Source organism: Somniosus microcephalus, chromosome 29 (genome assembly GCF_052327205.1).
Source record: "Somniosus microcephalus isolate GS21.2 chromosome 29, FLI_Smic_1.0, whole genome shotgun sequence".
Lineage (NCBI taxonomy): Eukaryota > Metazoa > Chordata > Chondrichthyes > Squaliformes > Somniosidae > Somniosus > Somniosus microcephalus.
The window spans coordinates 19,550,158-19,566,477 of NC_141015.1; the positions used below are offsets into that span (position 1 = coordinate 19,550,158).

General features: G+C 43.5%; 1 protein-coding gene across 2 annotated transcripts in view; it reads left to right on the forward strand.

Annotated features, from left to right (window-relative positions):
- The window catches only part of LOC147098519 (paladin-like), a 214,348-nt gene extending 201,909 nt beyond the window's left edge, over positions 1 to 12,439 (forward strand). For both annotated transcript variants that reach the window (XM_085970316.1, XM_085970315.1), the window contains one exon: positions 11,059 to 12,439. In XM_085970316.1, the coding sequence (XP_085826442.1) occupies positions 11,059 to 11,208 (150 nt within the window). In that variant the 3' untranslated portion in view covers positions 11,209 to 12,439. The remainder of the gene's footprint in view (positions 1 to 11,058) is intronic.
- Positions 12,440 to 16,320: the final 3,881 nt, after the last annotated feature.

The following is a 16,320-nucleotide window of genomic DNA, read 5'->3' on the forward strand; positions in this document are numbered from 1 at the left end:
GTATCAATCAGCATGGGAGAGTATGCCTCTTGTGTTCAATGTAAGCTGGCTGAGAGACATCATTTGAAGCTTACCATAAGAGAGCTGCTATCTAAATTCAAGGAAATGCAAACGTCTGTGGAAGCATATGCATTTGTACTATAAATGCTTTATTCACATTAACTGATCACAGCACAGTGAAACTATTTTTCCTTACTAGTATGTAATCCACAACACATTTATATATAAAGCTATTGAGTATACACATGTCCCTTGTGTGTCTCAGTAATCATACTAAGGAAGCATTTTTTCCCTCTCCCAGAAGTTCCAAAGGATCTTTGAGAACCATCAGGAAAATGAAAACAGTTTGAGACTGGGCAGCCTCAAAGCTCTAACAGTAGAGAATTGAACTAATATTTACACGCCCCAGCTTCAAGTCTGAGTTTTTACTCTAACTTGAAGCCTGATGGCCTCTTATCAATGAGTTTTCCTGGCTCTCAGTCGGGCATTTCACTACACTGGATACTAAGTCTTCAGAGTCACAGACAGGAAAATGATTTAAGGTGACCTAACTACTGTAGAATAGGGATCGGCAATGATGGTGGCCAATGACGTGTGTGTGGTCTATGCTGCCTTCCTAACTGAAGGAGTACACTTTGAAAGCAGGAAAATGGAGAAAGAGGATTCAGAAATAGAAGTAAAATGATATAAAAGTATGAAGCCAATTGTTTTGAAATTAAGGGGGAAAAATTCAGTATCACCCCGTTTGGGGCGCCATTATCGGCCGTGCGCAAAGTTCAGCGCCTGGCACTAATTATCGCCTCCGACGGCAAACTTGGCTTTTATCGCCCCTGGAGGTGATTGGAGCGCCAAATCAGGCGCTTCACACCTGTCTTAAGGCGCAAAGTCCAAGGAGCGAGGCGCTACCTCAGAGCGCTGGCGAAGCAAGGAAGTGCATATCAAAATAAACCTGCAAAGTGCTGCTCAGTACTCAAAACTCCTCCACACAGCGTTGAATCTCTCCAGCAGTCTCTCTCTCTCAGAATGCGTGGTGCACAAATGTCACCAACAAAAAAAGGCAGGAAGCGGTCGCCTTTAAATAGCGCTCCCCCAGTCCCTTTCTGACTGCAAAACGCTCCCCTCAACCTGTCGTTGCTAGCGGCAGGTGGTAAGGCAGGGGGCGCCACCCGATATCCGGTCCAGGGCGCTACCGGGGCATTGCACACTCGACTGACGTCGCGATCTGCTGGCGCAAGAGATCGTGGCGGCAGTGTTTAGCGCCGCCGCAAAATGTCTATTTAATTTCACGAGCGGCGCAAACATTGCCACGCCCGGGCGCTAGTTGCTTTGTGCCCCATTAGTGCCCTCTTAAGGCGCTAATGTGAGGCGCAAACAACTGAATTTTTCCCCCATAGTGTGAGCTCTTTGCGACTATTTAGAATAAACATTTGTATTTATGAATCAGCCTTGCTCTGAGAAGGAGCTATATGAAGTTCCATTTTAATACAAGTCATACATTTCACAAACATTAAAGGAAACTGGGAGAATTATGCTAGAAATAATTGTGTTTTTTAATTATGGATATTACAGTGCAAGCTAACCACTTACCCAGTGTAAGGATATGAACATAGAATGCCACAATACTTCTCAATAAATCTTCAGTTGTGGGATTCAGTTCCAGATGTAGCTTGAAGCAGAGTAATTTTATTTTTTTGTAAAGAAAAAACTAAGTGTTTGTATTCTAACAGGGTGTTAAAGTAAATGAAATTGTGCCATACTTTCAGAATAAGGAAGTATGCACATATATAGCTCCTTTAATTGGCTGTTTAAAGATGCAGTGATATCATTCTTTCCTCTGCATTTAGTGATTTAATTGACCTCCTTGGGTATTGGGCATGCAGAAATATTCTAATGCTCCCCCGCACAAGAAATCTTTTATCCTGTGTATAAGAATGAATCTTTATGGAAATTCAGAACTTTTGGTTCTTAAAATATAAATACTGGCATGGGGCATTCAAGCATCACCCACAAAATGGAAGAGATGAGTGCTGTATTGCTCTTGGAATGAACTGAAGAGGCACAGTACAATCAGAAATAGCAAGTTAATGTTTCCTCCTATAAGTCCTTTATTACTTCCTTTGCTATATGAAAGCACCAAATTCCTGTGCTTTGTATCTCCCCCCCACCACTCCCCCCTTCCTTCATGGTTCTGCATCTGCAAGCTCAAAATATATGTTAGAATATACAACCTTGTATGTTGCAAGCTCATTTCTAAGAACAGTAAATACTCTACAAACATTAATTATTAGCCTGCATTATGTGGCAGTTTATCAGAGTTCCATTCAAGCACAATAAAGGTGCTTTGCCAAATGATCTCAAACATTGTGCTTCTTTTAATCTTTTTATAGAAGATTAGTACAAGCCAACTATTCTGTTGTCAGGATAGATATTTCAAATGGGCCTTGGCAACATGGAGAGATTTGTTTTAATTTTTAAAAAATTACTCCAATTGAGGTGGTACATTTTGGTAGTAAGAATAAGGAGGCCCCACACTCCTTGGAAACTAGTGTCTAATGGGGTAGAGGAGCAGAAGGCTCTGGGGGTACAGATACACAAATCACTAAAAGTAGTGATGCAGGTTAATAAGGCAATAAAAAGGATACAGAGGCACTGGAGAAGGTACAAAAAAGATTTACTAGGATGATACCAGAATTGAGAGGCTATACCTATCAGGAAAGATTAAAGAGGCTGGTGCTCTTTTCTCTAGAAAAGAGAAGATTGAGGGGTGACCTGATAGGGGTCTTTAAGATTCTGAAAGGGTTTCATAGGGTAGATGTAGAGAAGATGTTTCCACTTGCACGGGAGACCAGAACTAGGGGGCCATATACATTTAAGGGGAAGCTAGATAAACACATGAGGGAGAAAGGAATAGAGGGATATATTAACAGGTTAGATATAAGTCTGCTACTATTACCTTTAATAGCTAACAATGCAACACCTACTATTTAGATCTTCCATCACTGGTGGCACAAATTGCCTCAGTCAACCTGCCATTTTGTTGTGTTACAACAAACACATACCATTTCATCTAAGTGCGAGCAAGGCCACGGGAAAGTCACTCATAGTCTTAAAATAGGCATTAGAAAGAACGTCTTTACCAAAGGACTGATAAATGTTTGAAATATTCTGCCACACAGAGTTAGGGAGACAGAAATATTAAAAACTCTCAAAATTAAGTTGGATGTATAGTAGGAGAGTATAATAGGTAGTCGACTAGTGAACTTCAAGGGAACCAACTCCCTTACTCCATCCTTGACTTTACTTTTGCTCCACTTCAATTATATTTATTACATTTTGCTGTTCTGATTGGTTCAGAAATCATATTTGGTGCATGATAAAATCTGTAATGCTAGAATAAGCTCATTGGGTAAATGTGAGTAGCAGTTTGATCCAGTGTCACAGCTCTTCACTGGGTTTTTCAGAATCTGATCATCAGCCAGTTGAAAATTGAACACAGATCCACAAGAACAATTTTTTCAACTGCTCTGATTAGTGTAATTCACAACTAGTAATTCACAATCTGGGTCCAGAGTCAAAATTTCAATTCAGTTTCTTTGGAGGACTATGGAAGATAAAAGAGTAATGAAGATGAGACTGCACCTCCTTGCAACTGCACAGAACTTGGATCTAGTTTCAATACAATCCACAGGACCTGACACACAGATGAAACATTATAATGGTCAGATTATGAAGTCTACTATTTTCAGTAGAATTTAAATAAAATTTCGTTTGATATTTTACTACCTGCAAAGGCAACAATGAACTTCCAGTATGTGTTATGTTGGAATTGGAAACCTCAAGTTAAATACAGCACTTGCCCACACCCCACTTTAATTAACTCAGTTCCCAAATTTACCACAAACATGCCAGTACAGGTATATCATTACTTCCAGATTGGTCATGTTCAACAACAATTTGGAAGTATCTGAATATCTTCTGGCATCATAGTGAGCAGTTTTATGTAATAAATGTTGGTAAAACCTCCATTCTGACACTTGTTATCTTTAGATGACAATTCATCTAATCGACCTGTTTGCTGTGTTATTTCAGTCACAGAATAAATATTTTTGCTCTACGTTTTGGAATTTTAAAATGTTGTTTTGAATCCTACGTTTCCTTCATGTTAAATAGTATCAAATTATGCAGAACATGTTTTCAGTTGTATTAAGTATTTGACAAAACATCAAAAACATAAGGTGTGTTTACTGTATTTTGGTTGCTTTAGCAACAAACCTGAAAGTTTCTTTCTTCCACGAAAATCTTCCTGCAAGTTTGTTGTTTAGTGAACCCCTGACATTTCCTACTATAGATATTAGCTACTTCAAATGTTGCTAATGTTTATGTATCCAGGAAGAGAAAAGGCCATCAGGCCTCTGTGCACACCCTTATCTTTCAGCAGTTTCATCCCTGTGTACCAACCCTTCCTTCCCTAATCTCCTGGGACAGACATAAAAAAGCAGACTTGCAGCATTTAAAGGGGAAGATAAGGATCTTGAAATTGATTTGTTGGGGCATGGGGAGCCAGTGGAGCCTAGACCAGTGGAACAGAAGCATGGGACTTAGGGAGCCAATGGACTCGACCAGGCTAACAGAATTGTGGGGCTTTCAGCCCGTAAGGCTGTCAACAGCAGCGTTCTGAATGAGTTCTACTTTATGTAGGGTAGCAACTAAATCATATTTTTAAAGGTATCACTGCAGAACAGTTCTCAAATGGTTAACCATGACCTAACTGGAAGTAGTAAAATCTTTTGTGGTATCCTGGCATCATAGTTCATGTCTCCTGTGAATTGTAAATGTTACTCTCCAGATTATTCAAGATAATTGTTTGACTGCATGTGGTGATTTAATTGAAAAAAAGACCTTTAACCAACAAACCTGTCATTTTGGATTTACCTAAACAATTACAAAAAAATAAACAGGAAGGCAAGTCTAAGAAGTACATTCTATTCAAAATACTCGCTCATTTTAAGTAGGAATAATATAGATTTATCAAATCTGGTCTAGGTTTTGGCAAATCAATCTTTTCCGATTATAAAATGGGGGCTGCGTTTAATAGAAGTTCTCATGTCAGACTTGTCTTCCCCTTTAACATTGTAGTAGTCCAGTATCAGGATAAATGTCTTTCCGAACGACTTGTAACCTATCAAAAGAGAACTTTAAGCAGGCATGCCACTTATAATCTTATTTAGTAATAATTATAATTTTGTTTTTCACTAATAGATCATGGTTTTCTAAATGTTGCTTGAAAAATACATTTTTGTAGGAATAGGTGTATTCCTAACAAATAACGGAGCTTGACTCGGAAGAACAACAAACAGGATTTTAATGTTGAATACAGCAAACAACGTAGAACGATGCAGGAGAGTCGTGGAACAGGTCTTTCCCCAGTGGGGACGCCACGAGGACTGACCAGGCAGTCCGGAGGTTTGCGCGATGACGTCATCGTGTTGTCCGCGTTTTCCCGCGCTTGGGTAGTCACGTGATACGCGACGTGACGTCATCGCGTTTGCCCGCGCTTGGGGCCGTCACGTGATGTGCGACGTGACGTCATCGCGTTTGCCTGCGACATCGTTGAAGGGAATTATGTCCGGTAAGTAAGGGACACTCGGTAGTACCGCTACATGCGCCCCCCCAGAATTCACTTTAACGGTCGACGTCAAACGATGAGATGGCCTGACGAGCCTGTCCGAACGACTCCTGTAGTCTCGAAACGGAGACTGCTGGGTGGCTGGCGGTCTGTCGTACTTGGGTTGGCGTAACGACGACGGGTGGCTGGTGGTCAGACGGACGATCGTACCTGATGTGCCGTAACGACGATGATGGTGGCCAGTGGTCTCGGCGGTCGTGCTGTCTCGACTTGGCGGGCGAGGTCTAAAGGTGCTGGTCGTGAGCGGATGGCAGATAAAACGTATCCAGTCTTGAGAAGGACCGTGGCGCCATGGCGAATAAAACGTATTCAGCCATGCGAAGGACCGTGGAGACGTGTGACCTCTGCAGCTCGTGGCTCGAAGCGGGCGCCGGGGCGAAACAGCTGGCCGCGTCCTAGAGGCGGACGATCGTACCTGGTGTGGCGTAACGACGATGGGCGGCTGATGGTCAGGCGGGCGAGGTCGAAATATGCTGGCCAACTCGTGGTGGCTTGCAAGCCGGGCAGGCGCGGACTATGGCTCTGTCGACGTTGGAAAAAAAAAACAAAGTCCCCAGTCTGATGAAAACGCAGGAACGCTGAACGGGTGATCCAGGAGGAAAGGAATGTGGGTCTTGGCGGGTCGGTGAACTCTTCGGCAGTCAGGAACGCACGGAACGGTGCGTGCCGTAGTGCTATGACGGTAACACAGAAGAGTGAACCATTGCTGTGTTGATCGGTGATCAGTGGTGACAGCAATTTTCGCGTGGCCGATCGCGGCCGCGGGATGCCCGTTGGACCTGTCCTCGATGGTCGCAGCGTCAGTAGATGTTTGCTTTTGTTGAGGGGAAAACCGTAGAGAGGGCGGCAACGTTTCGTGTTGTCGTTGATTTCGGTAGGGGGAAAACTGCCGGGAGGGTGGCAACGCTTCGAGTTGTTGTTGCTTTAGGGGAAAAGACTGCCGGGAGGGCAGCAACGCTTCGCTTTCGTGCCGAAAAGCGTGGTAGAAAACACAACCAGCAGGCTGACGGGCTGGTGCGTTGTTGGCGGGGAATGAGTCTTCATGTTTCACGAGGGATGGGTCCTCGTGGTTTGCGAGGGATGGGTCCTCGTGATTCGCGAGGGGTGAGTCCTCGTGGTTCGCAAGGAGTGCGTCCTCGTGGTTCGTGAGGAGCGAGTCCTCGTGGCATCTCCGCGGGGGTGCGCTCCGATCTCGTGGGCCCAAAACCTGCAGAACCCGCGCTTGGAGGGATTCATACTTGCTGTTGCGTTGGGAGATGTTGTGGAGGTGGACGATCCGTGTGGCGGTAGAAATGTTGAATACGGAGACCGTAAGCAGGTGCGTGGTCTGCGCCGCATCGATGTTCTTGGCGAACGGGGCTTCTACCTGAAGAAAGCACGAGGGCGGTTGCTGCTCCCTGAATTGCGGTAGCGACAGCGAAATGGCTGATGCTTCCATGGCGTGCTTCTTTTGTGAAAATCGTTCACAAAAATCGGGATCCGGCTGCGTTACGTTCGTGAAAAACGGGCTCACCTCCAGGCTGCGCTTCCTTTGCGAATACGTTCGCAAAGGCGGGGTCGCCAATGTAGGAATTGGTGTTCGTTGGTTGTTGCTTGTCGGATGTTGTTCGCCGTACTCTTCCTCTGTGAAATCGTTCAGAGATGGGGTTCAGGCTGTGCATGTCATCCGTGAAAAACATTCACGGAGGCGGGGTCACCAATCGTAGGATTTGTCGTACCCCTGTAGGTATTGATGTTTCCCCGTCCTCACGTCGATGGGTCACCAATGTAGATGTTGGACGAATTCGGCTGTGCACGTCGGTCGTCTTCTGTGAAGACGAGGTTCAGGCTGTGCGTTTCTTCTGCGAAAAACGTTCACGGATACGGGATCACCAATGTCGGAATAGGTGTATTCCTAACAAATAACGGAGCTTGACTCGGAAGAACAACAAACAGGATTTTAATGTTGAATACAGCAAACAACGTAGAACGATGTAGGAGAGTCGTGGAACAGGTCTTTCCCCAGTGGGGACGCCACGAGGACTGACCAGGCAGTCCGGAGGTTTGCGCGATGACGTCATCACGTTTGCGTCGTGATGTCATCGCGTTGTCCGCGTTTTCCCGCACTTGGGTACTCACATGATACGCGACGTGACGTCATCGCGATTGCCCGCGCTTGGGGCCATCACGTGATGTGCGACGTGATGTCATCGCGTTTGCCTGCGTCATCGTGTTTGCCTGCGACATCGTTGAAGGGAATTATGTCCGGTAAGTAAGGGACACTCGGTAGTACCGCTACATTTTCAATATTTAGAAATATATATAACTAGCTGAAGTGCCCGGCGGTGCCGAGGCTTTTTCGAGGGCATGTTGTTGTTGGGGGAGAGGGGGAGAGAGAGAGAGCGACGTGTGGGGGGGGGGGGAAGAGAGAGAGCGTGACGGGGGGGAAGAGAGAGAGCGTGGGGGGGGGGGAAAGAGAGGGGGGGGAGGAAAGAGCGGGGGGAGGGGGGGGAAGAGAGAGCGCGATGGGGGGGAAGAGAGAGAGCGTGGGGGGGAAGGGGGGGAGAGGGGGAAGGGAGAGGAGGGAGAGAGGGAGGGCGGGGGGGGAGGGAGGAAGGGAGGGCTTGAGGCTGAGAGACGGCCACGCCCGGTTGCCGGGGTAACCCTGGCGCACCGCCCCACACTCCCAAGAGCCCCGCCCCCGAAGCCCCAGCTGCCCCGCCCCGCACTCCCGAGAGCCCCGCTCTCCGAGGCTGCCCCGCACTCCCGAGAGCCCCGCTCTCCAAGCCCCAGCCGCCCCGCACTCCCGTTGCCGGGGTAACCCTTCCCGCTCACCAAGGCCGAGGTCCGCACTCTCGAGAGCCCCGCCCGAGCCGAGCGCGGAACAGAGTCTCACCTGCTCCTGCTGCGCGCGCACCCTGACCCTCGTGGCTGACGCCGTTGCCCCGGGTAACGTGACACCCGGGGGGGCGGGGGGGGTGGGCGGTGAGGAGCTTAGCAGCAGCCCAATTACCTAGCTCGGGCCTGGCTGGGCAAGAAAGGCCCAGGCTTTCAGGCCTAAGAAAAAAACGGGGAAAGGTAGGAAAAAGAATCTTCAGGTTAGATAAAATATTTACAAATGAGTGATTTATTTTAAAACAATTTAATAAATTCAATTTTATTTTGCTGGAAATGTATATTTGAAAAGAAAGACGCAGAAAGCAGGAAAAAGAATGGAAGCAAGATGGCGGCTACTCACCTCGGTTCAGAACGATAAGGCCCGCCCACACACGCACCGATTGGTCGACCGTCAGGTGACCAAAGCGTAGGATTGGTCAATCGTCCCGTCACTCGACCGTAGGAGGGCCCGGCCGCACACGGCAGCAAGCCGCCGTACGATTGGTCGACCTCGAGGTCACTCTGTCGCTAATGAGCGGATAATGAGATGCTAATGAGCGGAATGTTGAAGGTTTTTCGGATACCGCGGGCGCGATTTTAGCCCAGCCGAAACGTAAATACGCTTAAGACCGTTTTGGAAAGGTAAGCTTTCTTTCGACGTAACGCACGCGTAGGTACGCCCTGTAACTTTCGAGCGCATAGCCCGACAGACGCACACGCGATGACAGACAGAATGACAGACAGACAGAATGACAGACAGAAGGACAGAAGCATCGCTTTATATATATAGATTAATTAGCTGATTAGATTCGTGCATTAGTGATCATTTCATTCAAACTGTGATTTAAAGTGAAACACATTAAGTGATTGAAATCATACTGTGTGATATTAGTAATGAATAATTTAATGTGTTTGTATGGAATTTTTAAATAAATGAACACAAGAATTTCATTTGTGATGTTAAGGTACATCGTTGCCATAATCAACAATCAATCTACTGTTTCTAAATAGTTTCTGGTGCATATTTTGCTTTACATTTGTATTTATCCTGGCCGCTAGAAGGCTAAAACAACTGTGAGTAAAGAAATGGTGACCTGCTAGAAAGAGAAGCAGGAAGTTGACACTACTGTGCGAGATCTACATCTTACCAACTGTTCCTATAGTGATTGTCTGGAAACTGAGTGTTGTAGGGAATGAGAGGGCTGTGAATACAATCTTTGCTATTTGGGAGTTGTGTCTTTAATGAAACATCTCACAATCTGCCACTATTTGGGCAAACTCGCCCAGCGATAACTATAGCTAATAGGTAATACATAAACATGCTGGTACACCAAAGCGGCATATCATGAATGTGCTGTACTGGCCGGCTGTGCTTATTGGGAAATTACAGGCACGTGCCACTATGTTAATAAACAGAAAATGGTAGGCAGCATGCCTGTGTTTCCTGTTATGAGTAGCGGGCAAAGTTCCCTGTGGGCAGTGCGCATCATACAATCATTTCCTGAGTTTTATCTTTGGCTTTGATTTAAGGTACATTGAGCTGGATTTTCTTACTGATGGTGGTAATTTTGATCAACACTGCTACTGGCTAACTGGAATTAGTGACAGAAACAGGCTATATCCAGCATTAATGTGCCCATCTCTAGTCCTAGCAGGAATAAGCCTAACCCTAACCCTTCCACATTCTCTTGTATATTGGGATAATGGAATCTGTATGCCACCACCACAAATGGAAAAAGATAATTAGTAAGCATGGAAAACGTGACTCAGGTAAATCTTGCATTGGAATATATTCACATTTTCTGATCCTTGCTTTCTAATCATATTCCATCACTCTGGTAATTTAAAAAAATTGCCTTTGGTAACCTCTCGGGGGAAATGCCTTTAAGACCTCTCCCTTTAGTAGAAGATCCGCAAAACAACAATTGCCATATCAGCACTGGAATCAGCTAATGGATCAACCAGATCAGAGAAATTTAGGGCTTCAAAGTTGGCTTCTGGCCTCCATTGTCAGCTTTAGCTAATGAGCCTCACAGACATATGGACTCATTTTTAATAACAGATTTCCGTTTACAGTATGTTTTGTCGGACCTACATGAATTCATTTTGCAGTGGTCAAAAGTGCTTAAGTGCGTTAAGGTGAATGATGTCCAAAGGGATAGTAAGCATATGCTGTACTTTTCAACATGTCTGATGTGATGCCAAATGTTCTTTAGCGCCCACATTTGGCAATTGTGGGGTAATACTTTATGCATACCTACTGTTTGCATTAATGCTGAGTCACAGTCAGAGGTTAACTATCTTTGTTTTTAATCTACCTGCAGCTTTTTAGAAGTATTAGCTCCTCTTAGAGCACTGGATACTACTGTACCGCTAATATAAATTGTAATAGTCCTGGCTTTTCCTTTTGATATTTCCAATATGGTTCTTTATTTTAACATGCTGTAAATCTAACTGATGTTAAAAGGAACGGCGGAATCTTAATTAAACAATCTTCTTTCTATGTCTTTATTCAGGTGGCAGCGAAGGCTGGTATTTATGAGCTCCTGAATCGCTTGGGGTTCCTTGAATTTGAAGATCCCGAGGACACACCACTTTCTAGACTACGTTACCGCTGGCTGCAGCAAAGTACAAACACCCTTCCATTCCGAGGAGAGTTTGTTTAGTTGTTTTTTTTACCCTCTAAGCTGCCAGATACCTACTGTTTGGTCAGTGGTTGTACAGCTTTGACTTTCCTAAGTCTTTAGAACTGCTTGTTTTATGCACATCCTAGCCGAATAACACTGATAAAGTAAAATGACAAATGGATAAACATTTGAATCAAAACAAATGACATGGCTGTGGAGAGATAGCAGGGCAATAGGATTAGTTTTGGATTGCTCTAGTCAAGAGCCAGCACAGATACGATGGGCCGAAAGGTCTTCTATGGTTTTATGTGAAAAGGCCAGGATGTTATTGAGTACTTTTGTATACACAATACCATGAAAGTTATCCGAGAGGCCCCTTTAACCAAAAAAAAGAACAAGACTTAAGACATTCTGCTGAGCCCTACAGTGACTTGAAAGTCCATTTAATAACTAACTCCAACTCCATTAAGACATCATCGTTCGCCACTACACTGCCTTTACAGAAATGAGCATTACTACAAAATGTCAAGTAAATTAAATAAATATGGGGTGAAAGTATTCAATAGCACTTCCATGGTATATATAGAGTATATAATTGTGGGCCACTGAATAGGAAACAGCAACTTTTGGCATCAGAACCTTTCACTCAATCTTTGAATATTTTTCAGTGACCCACAGCTGTATATCCTCCTGTCTCTTTACTTTTCAGAATTGCAGTGCGAATATACTGTAGAGCATCTGTTAAATTTATAAGAAGTCATATCATATTACACCAGCTCATGTGGTAATTTGGCATTTTCGGATCTTGAACGTCACATCAAACTCAAAGCATTTCCGCTGTGTATTAAATGTGGTACATTAATTTCTGTTGGAGTATGCGGCAATCATTTGGCACAAGAAACAATTGAAGTGAAATGCATTGGTTAAGTTTTCTACTTAGATTCCAGATACACTATCTTCTTCTCCAGTCAACTCTACGGAGTTACAGGCTGTTTTGGTAGATCTGACGTATTTTTGTGCCATTGCTGTTAAATGTAAGAGTGTTATCACAAACAATACTATTTTCAGCTGCAAAGCTTATCTCTGTCCTGCCTTTTAAAATGGAGATAGACTGCTAAAGGAGTCTTGATTTGGGCTTTTGCTAAGTATATATTTTACTCAAAATATTTTTAACAGTTGCGAATGTTTTTATTATTATTACAATAAGACTTTGTAAACACTGCAAGGCATAATGTGGCTCATTTCAAAATAAAAGGGCTGTTCATCTGAGTATTCTTTTGAGGACAAAAACTTTGAGGACAAAAACTTGCTCAATCAGTCAGTTAATGAAGATTTTGTTGATGCTGAAAAGTATTTGTAAATAAAGGGAATATTTGTTTTTTACTTTTAGAGAATTTATGTATTTAAAAACCTGTATCATGAATAACCTTAATGAGGGGGATTACACCTTTTTGGTGTTTCTTCCCCCCAAAAGATAGAATCTACCTGCTGCTGGTTTAATTATCTTCACTGTTCTTTGGGCTATTTTATAACAAGCTAACGTCACAGGTAATGTTGTTTTCCTGATCTACAGAAAATTAACATTCAAACAACAATTTACTTGAACTGTATATTGAAATCATAATGAGCATCAAGTCTGGCATCGAGAGTAGTGCCCGCAGTTTGTTTCTTGTGCTGTTTTTATAGTCTACAGTGTTCCCATACTCTGCAAGAGTTTGGCACTTCTTTTTCCTCCACTTAACTGTTGTTGCCAGTTGCCTTTCCTGGATTCCGTGCTACTCGGGCACAGTCGCCGGTGAAAGAAACCAAGAGAATGCTATTCAACAGCACTTAAAGGACTATTAACTACTGTAGTGTCATGGTTTTCATACAGACTTTGCAGTCGCTGTCGAGGTTTGGGTGCTGCCAAATAACATCCCTTTGCTTTCCAGCTGGAGAGGAACCAGCGCTGAATCCTGCCACAGGCAACTGGTTGAGTTAGGAATTAAATGGAGGCACAGAGGCTCCACTGGAGAATGGGAAGCAGATGTGTGGGGCTGTGAGGGGGAGAAGAAAGGAATGTCTGGGCTGAATATATATGTTGCATGTTAGAGAACCCAAAAATGCACCCAGCAGTCTTGGTGCCAAGCCAGATGGTGGGCTATGGCAGATTGGAGAATTCATCATTAAGACCGGTGAATATTCATGTGCAACCTGCCCCCAAATCTAGCATAAGTCACCTTGTACTTCAATTATATTTTCCTTCAGTTTTCTTTATGCTTGTTTACCTTTTATACTAGAGGCAGTGGCAGCCACATTTGCACCTGATGGTGAGTGCTTTCAAAAAACTGCAGACCATTTAGATGCATCACTTTTTCTCATGCGAGATTCAGGAATAACATGGCAGCTGGCTTTGTAAATGTGACCATTTATGTTTTTATTGGAGATGTTGCCAATCACTGCATCAAACTGTCTATGCATTACATATACCTGAAGAGCAGAGAATGCATCATTCAGATCAGCTGCGAACAAATATATTAATAAACAGGTCAACAGGATCTTTTTGTTCGTTGCAATATTCTGTGTTACAAAATGACAAACTGTGATACATATTTTTGTTTTTACAATTTTGTTCTGTGAGTGTAGATTAATTATTTACAATAAGGATTAGAGTAAAATAGTTTTTAAAGAAATAAAACGCATTCACATTTAATTATATTGGTTAAAGGAACATCATAATTCTTTTTCTGTTAACCCATAATGGCAGAAAATCTACTTGAGATATGTTACACAACCTACTAGAGTCAGTCACCACCAGCTTTTTCCATGTACAGGAAACTTTTGTTTATCCGGAGGTTAAATGTCCGGAAAGCTCTATCCACCGGCAAAATTCAGGAGTCGGTTCAGATAAGTTTTTTTTCTTTTCGTTGCTTTTTTTCTCCAGTCAGGCTCTGCAAGGTCTAGCTGAAGCTGTTGCTTAGCTACAGAGACGCTTACAGCTGCAGCCGACTGTTTTGAAGCTGTTGCTAAGCAACAGGGTTTGTTGCTTCACACGGAGCTCTCTGAGCTCCGTATGTTTTAACATTGGCGCTGGTTTCTACGGCAGTTTTGATGGGACGGCAACAGCTCGGTCCCGTCAGTGCCGGATACCAGAAAGTTTCCTGTAGCATGATGCACTGGTTAGAACCAAATATTCATTATTTTACCTAAGCAAACAATTTGATCTTTTCAATCCTAAAAAATGGAGAACCAATCAACAGAGTCCATTTGACTCATTAAGGATTTAATTTATTGTTTTATGCTTTTTAGTTAGATATTGGCTCCTGTTAATGAAAATAGAAATATGTGTGCCAGCCCAGTGTTGTAACAAATTAGACTGGGAGACCAATATTTCTCCCAGTAATAAGTCATTGGCTGGGATGCTCACCTCATTAGACGTGATTTGGAGTGAAAGTGAGATCCTTAGACAACAGAAAGGAAATATAATCATCTGGAATAACAACAGAAGATACTGGAAACATTCAGCAGATCAAGCAGCATCCGTGGAGAGAGAAACAGAGTTAACGTTTCAGGTCTGTGACCCTTTGCCAGTTACAAACAGTGTTGAATATTATCCCAAAGGATTTCGGTGCTGAGTCAAAATGGCAATGTGCTGCTGGGGTATTATTTAGTAGCTTGAATGTTTAACTATTGTAAACTTTTTTTTGCAGCGAGCAATTTGTTTGTAATGTTTTTAAATTTAAAAAGTACTGTACTTTCTTTGAACTGCAACACATTTCACACTGCTTAATTTTGTAGTACTTGAGAGTAAATTATTAAATGTTTTGCACCAAATCTCCTTGACTTTGTAAAAAGAAACGATGCAAGTCCCTGTTCAGGAGAATGAATTTATGGACTACGGCAATGATCTTCGAGACACATATTTGCATCACCTGCGTAGTCAGGCATAGTCAGTGCATGCAAATGTGGACGTTTTATTCCTGTGGTGGGTGGAAAATCAGCTGATGTTGAAACATTTGAGAGGGAACCAAGGTATGACAGAACTAAATTCCCAATTAGTCAAGTCGGGATTCTTGGTTGAAAAGAATCTTGCATCTTTTGCAATTGATAAAGAAGGTTTGAAATTTTAAAGGAAACAAATTCTGGATCAGAACCCTGTATGTAATCCTATCGTTAAGTTTTTTTTAAAGTGAGGTGCTCTTTACCAGTTTTCCAGTTCAATAATTCATTTGGTGGTAATTATTTATAATTGCTGGGAGATAACCTTGGAAGGTATTTAATTTAATTAGATTATATTTTAATCGATGAATGTCAAATGGGTGATTCAAATTCAAGGATACCCAAAATCAGTAGGATTGACTCCCTGATCTGTCATCAAGGTGTTTCTCTTTCTGTAGGCACCTTGGTCAACTTTGCAATAAACATAACTTGTGCCCACAGTGTATGTCATGTCCCGAGCCATTTTCAGTCCATTGATAAAAGTGACCTCTACTCTTATAACTCTGAGGGATCGATTTTTACTCCCAGGTGGGAACGCAGCAAATTGAACCGTGTGCCCATCGGCGAGGTTCAGTCTATTTTAACGGCCAGGCCTCGTTAACATGACCAAATGGCCCAGGAAGTTGACGTGAAGCGGCTGCCCGCCCGTTAAAATTGAGTGGCTCACCAGGGACCCACAGAAATGGAACCCAGCACAAGGCAAGTCCATTGGAGTGGAATCCCAGTTGAGAAGGAGGGTGGGTGGGGGGGAAGCCGAGGGCAAGGGAGGCATCCTGCTCCTCCTGGCCCACAAGGAAAGAAAAAAGAAATTTTAAGAAAACTTGCGTTGCTGGGCTTCTTCTGGCTGTGGCTGCTGTTCTCTCAACAAAGTTGGCCTGGCGGGGAAACCACCACAGGTCCCTCATTCAGACCTAAGGTAAAAATAGCAGATCGGGCCCCGATGATGTTTTCAGAGCTTGACTTGCATATTTAAAGACATCGGCCAGATTGGGGCGGGGAAGCAGTAGATGAGCAGTACCCGTTTCATTTTAACTGCCACCCTGGTTTCTGCAGGGGAGTTAAAATTCCCCCCGAATGTCGGATTCAAAGTAGTTACAGTAACTACCCTAAAGTGTTAGCCTTGGCTCGGTGGTAATATTCTTGCCTCTAACTCGGAAGGTTATGGGTTCAAGC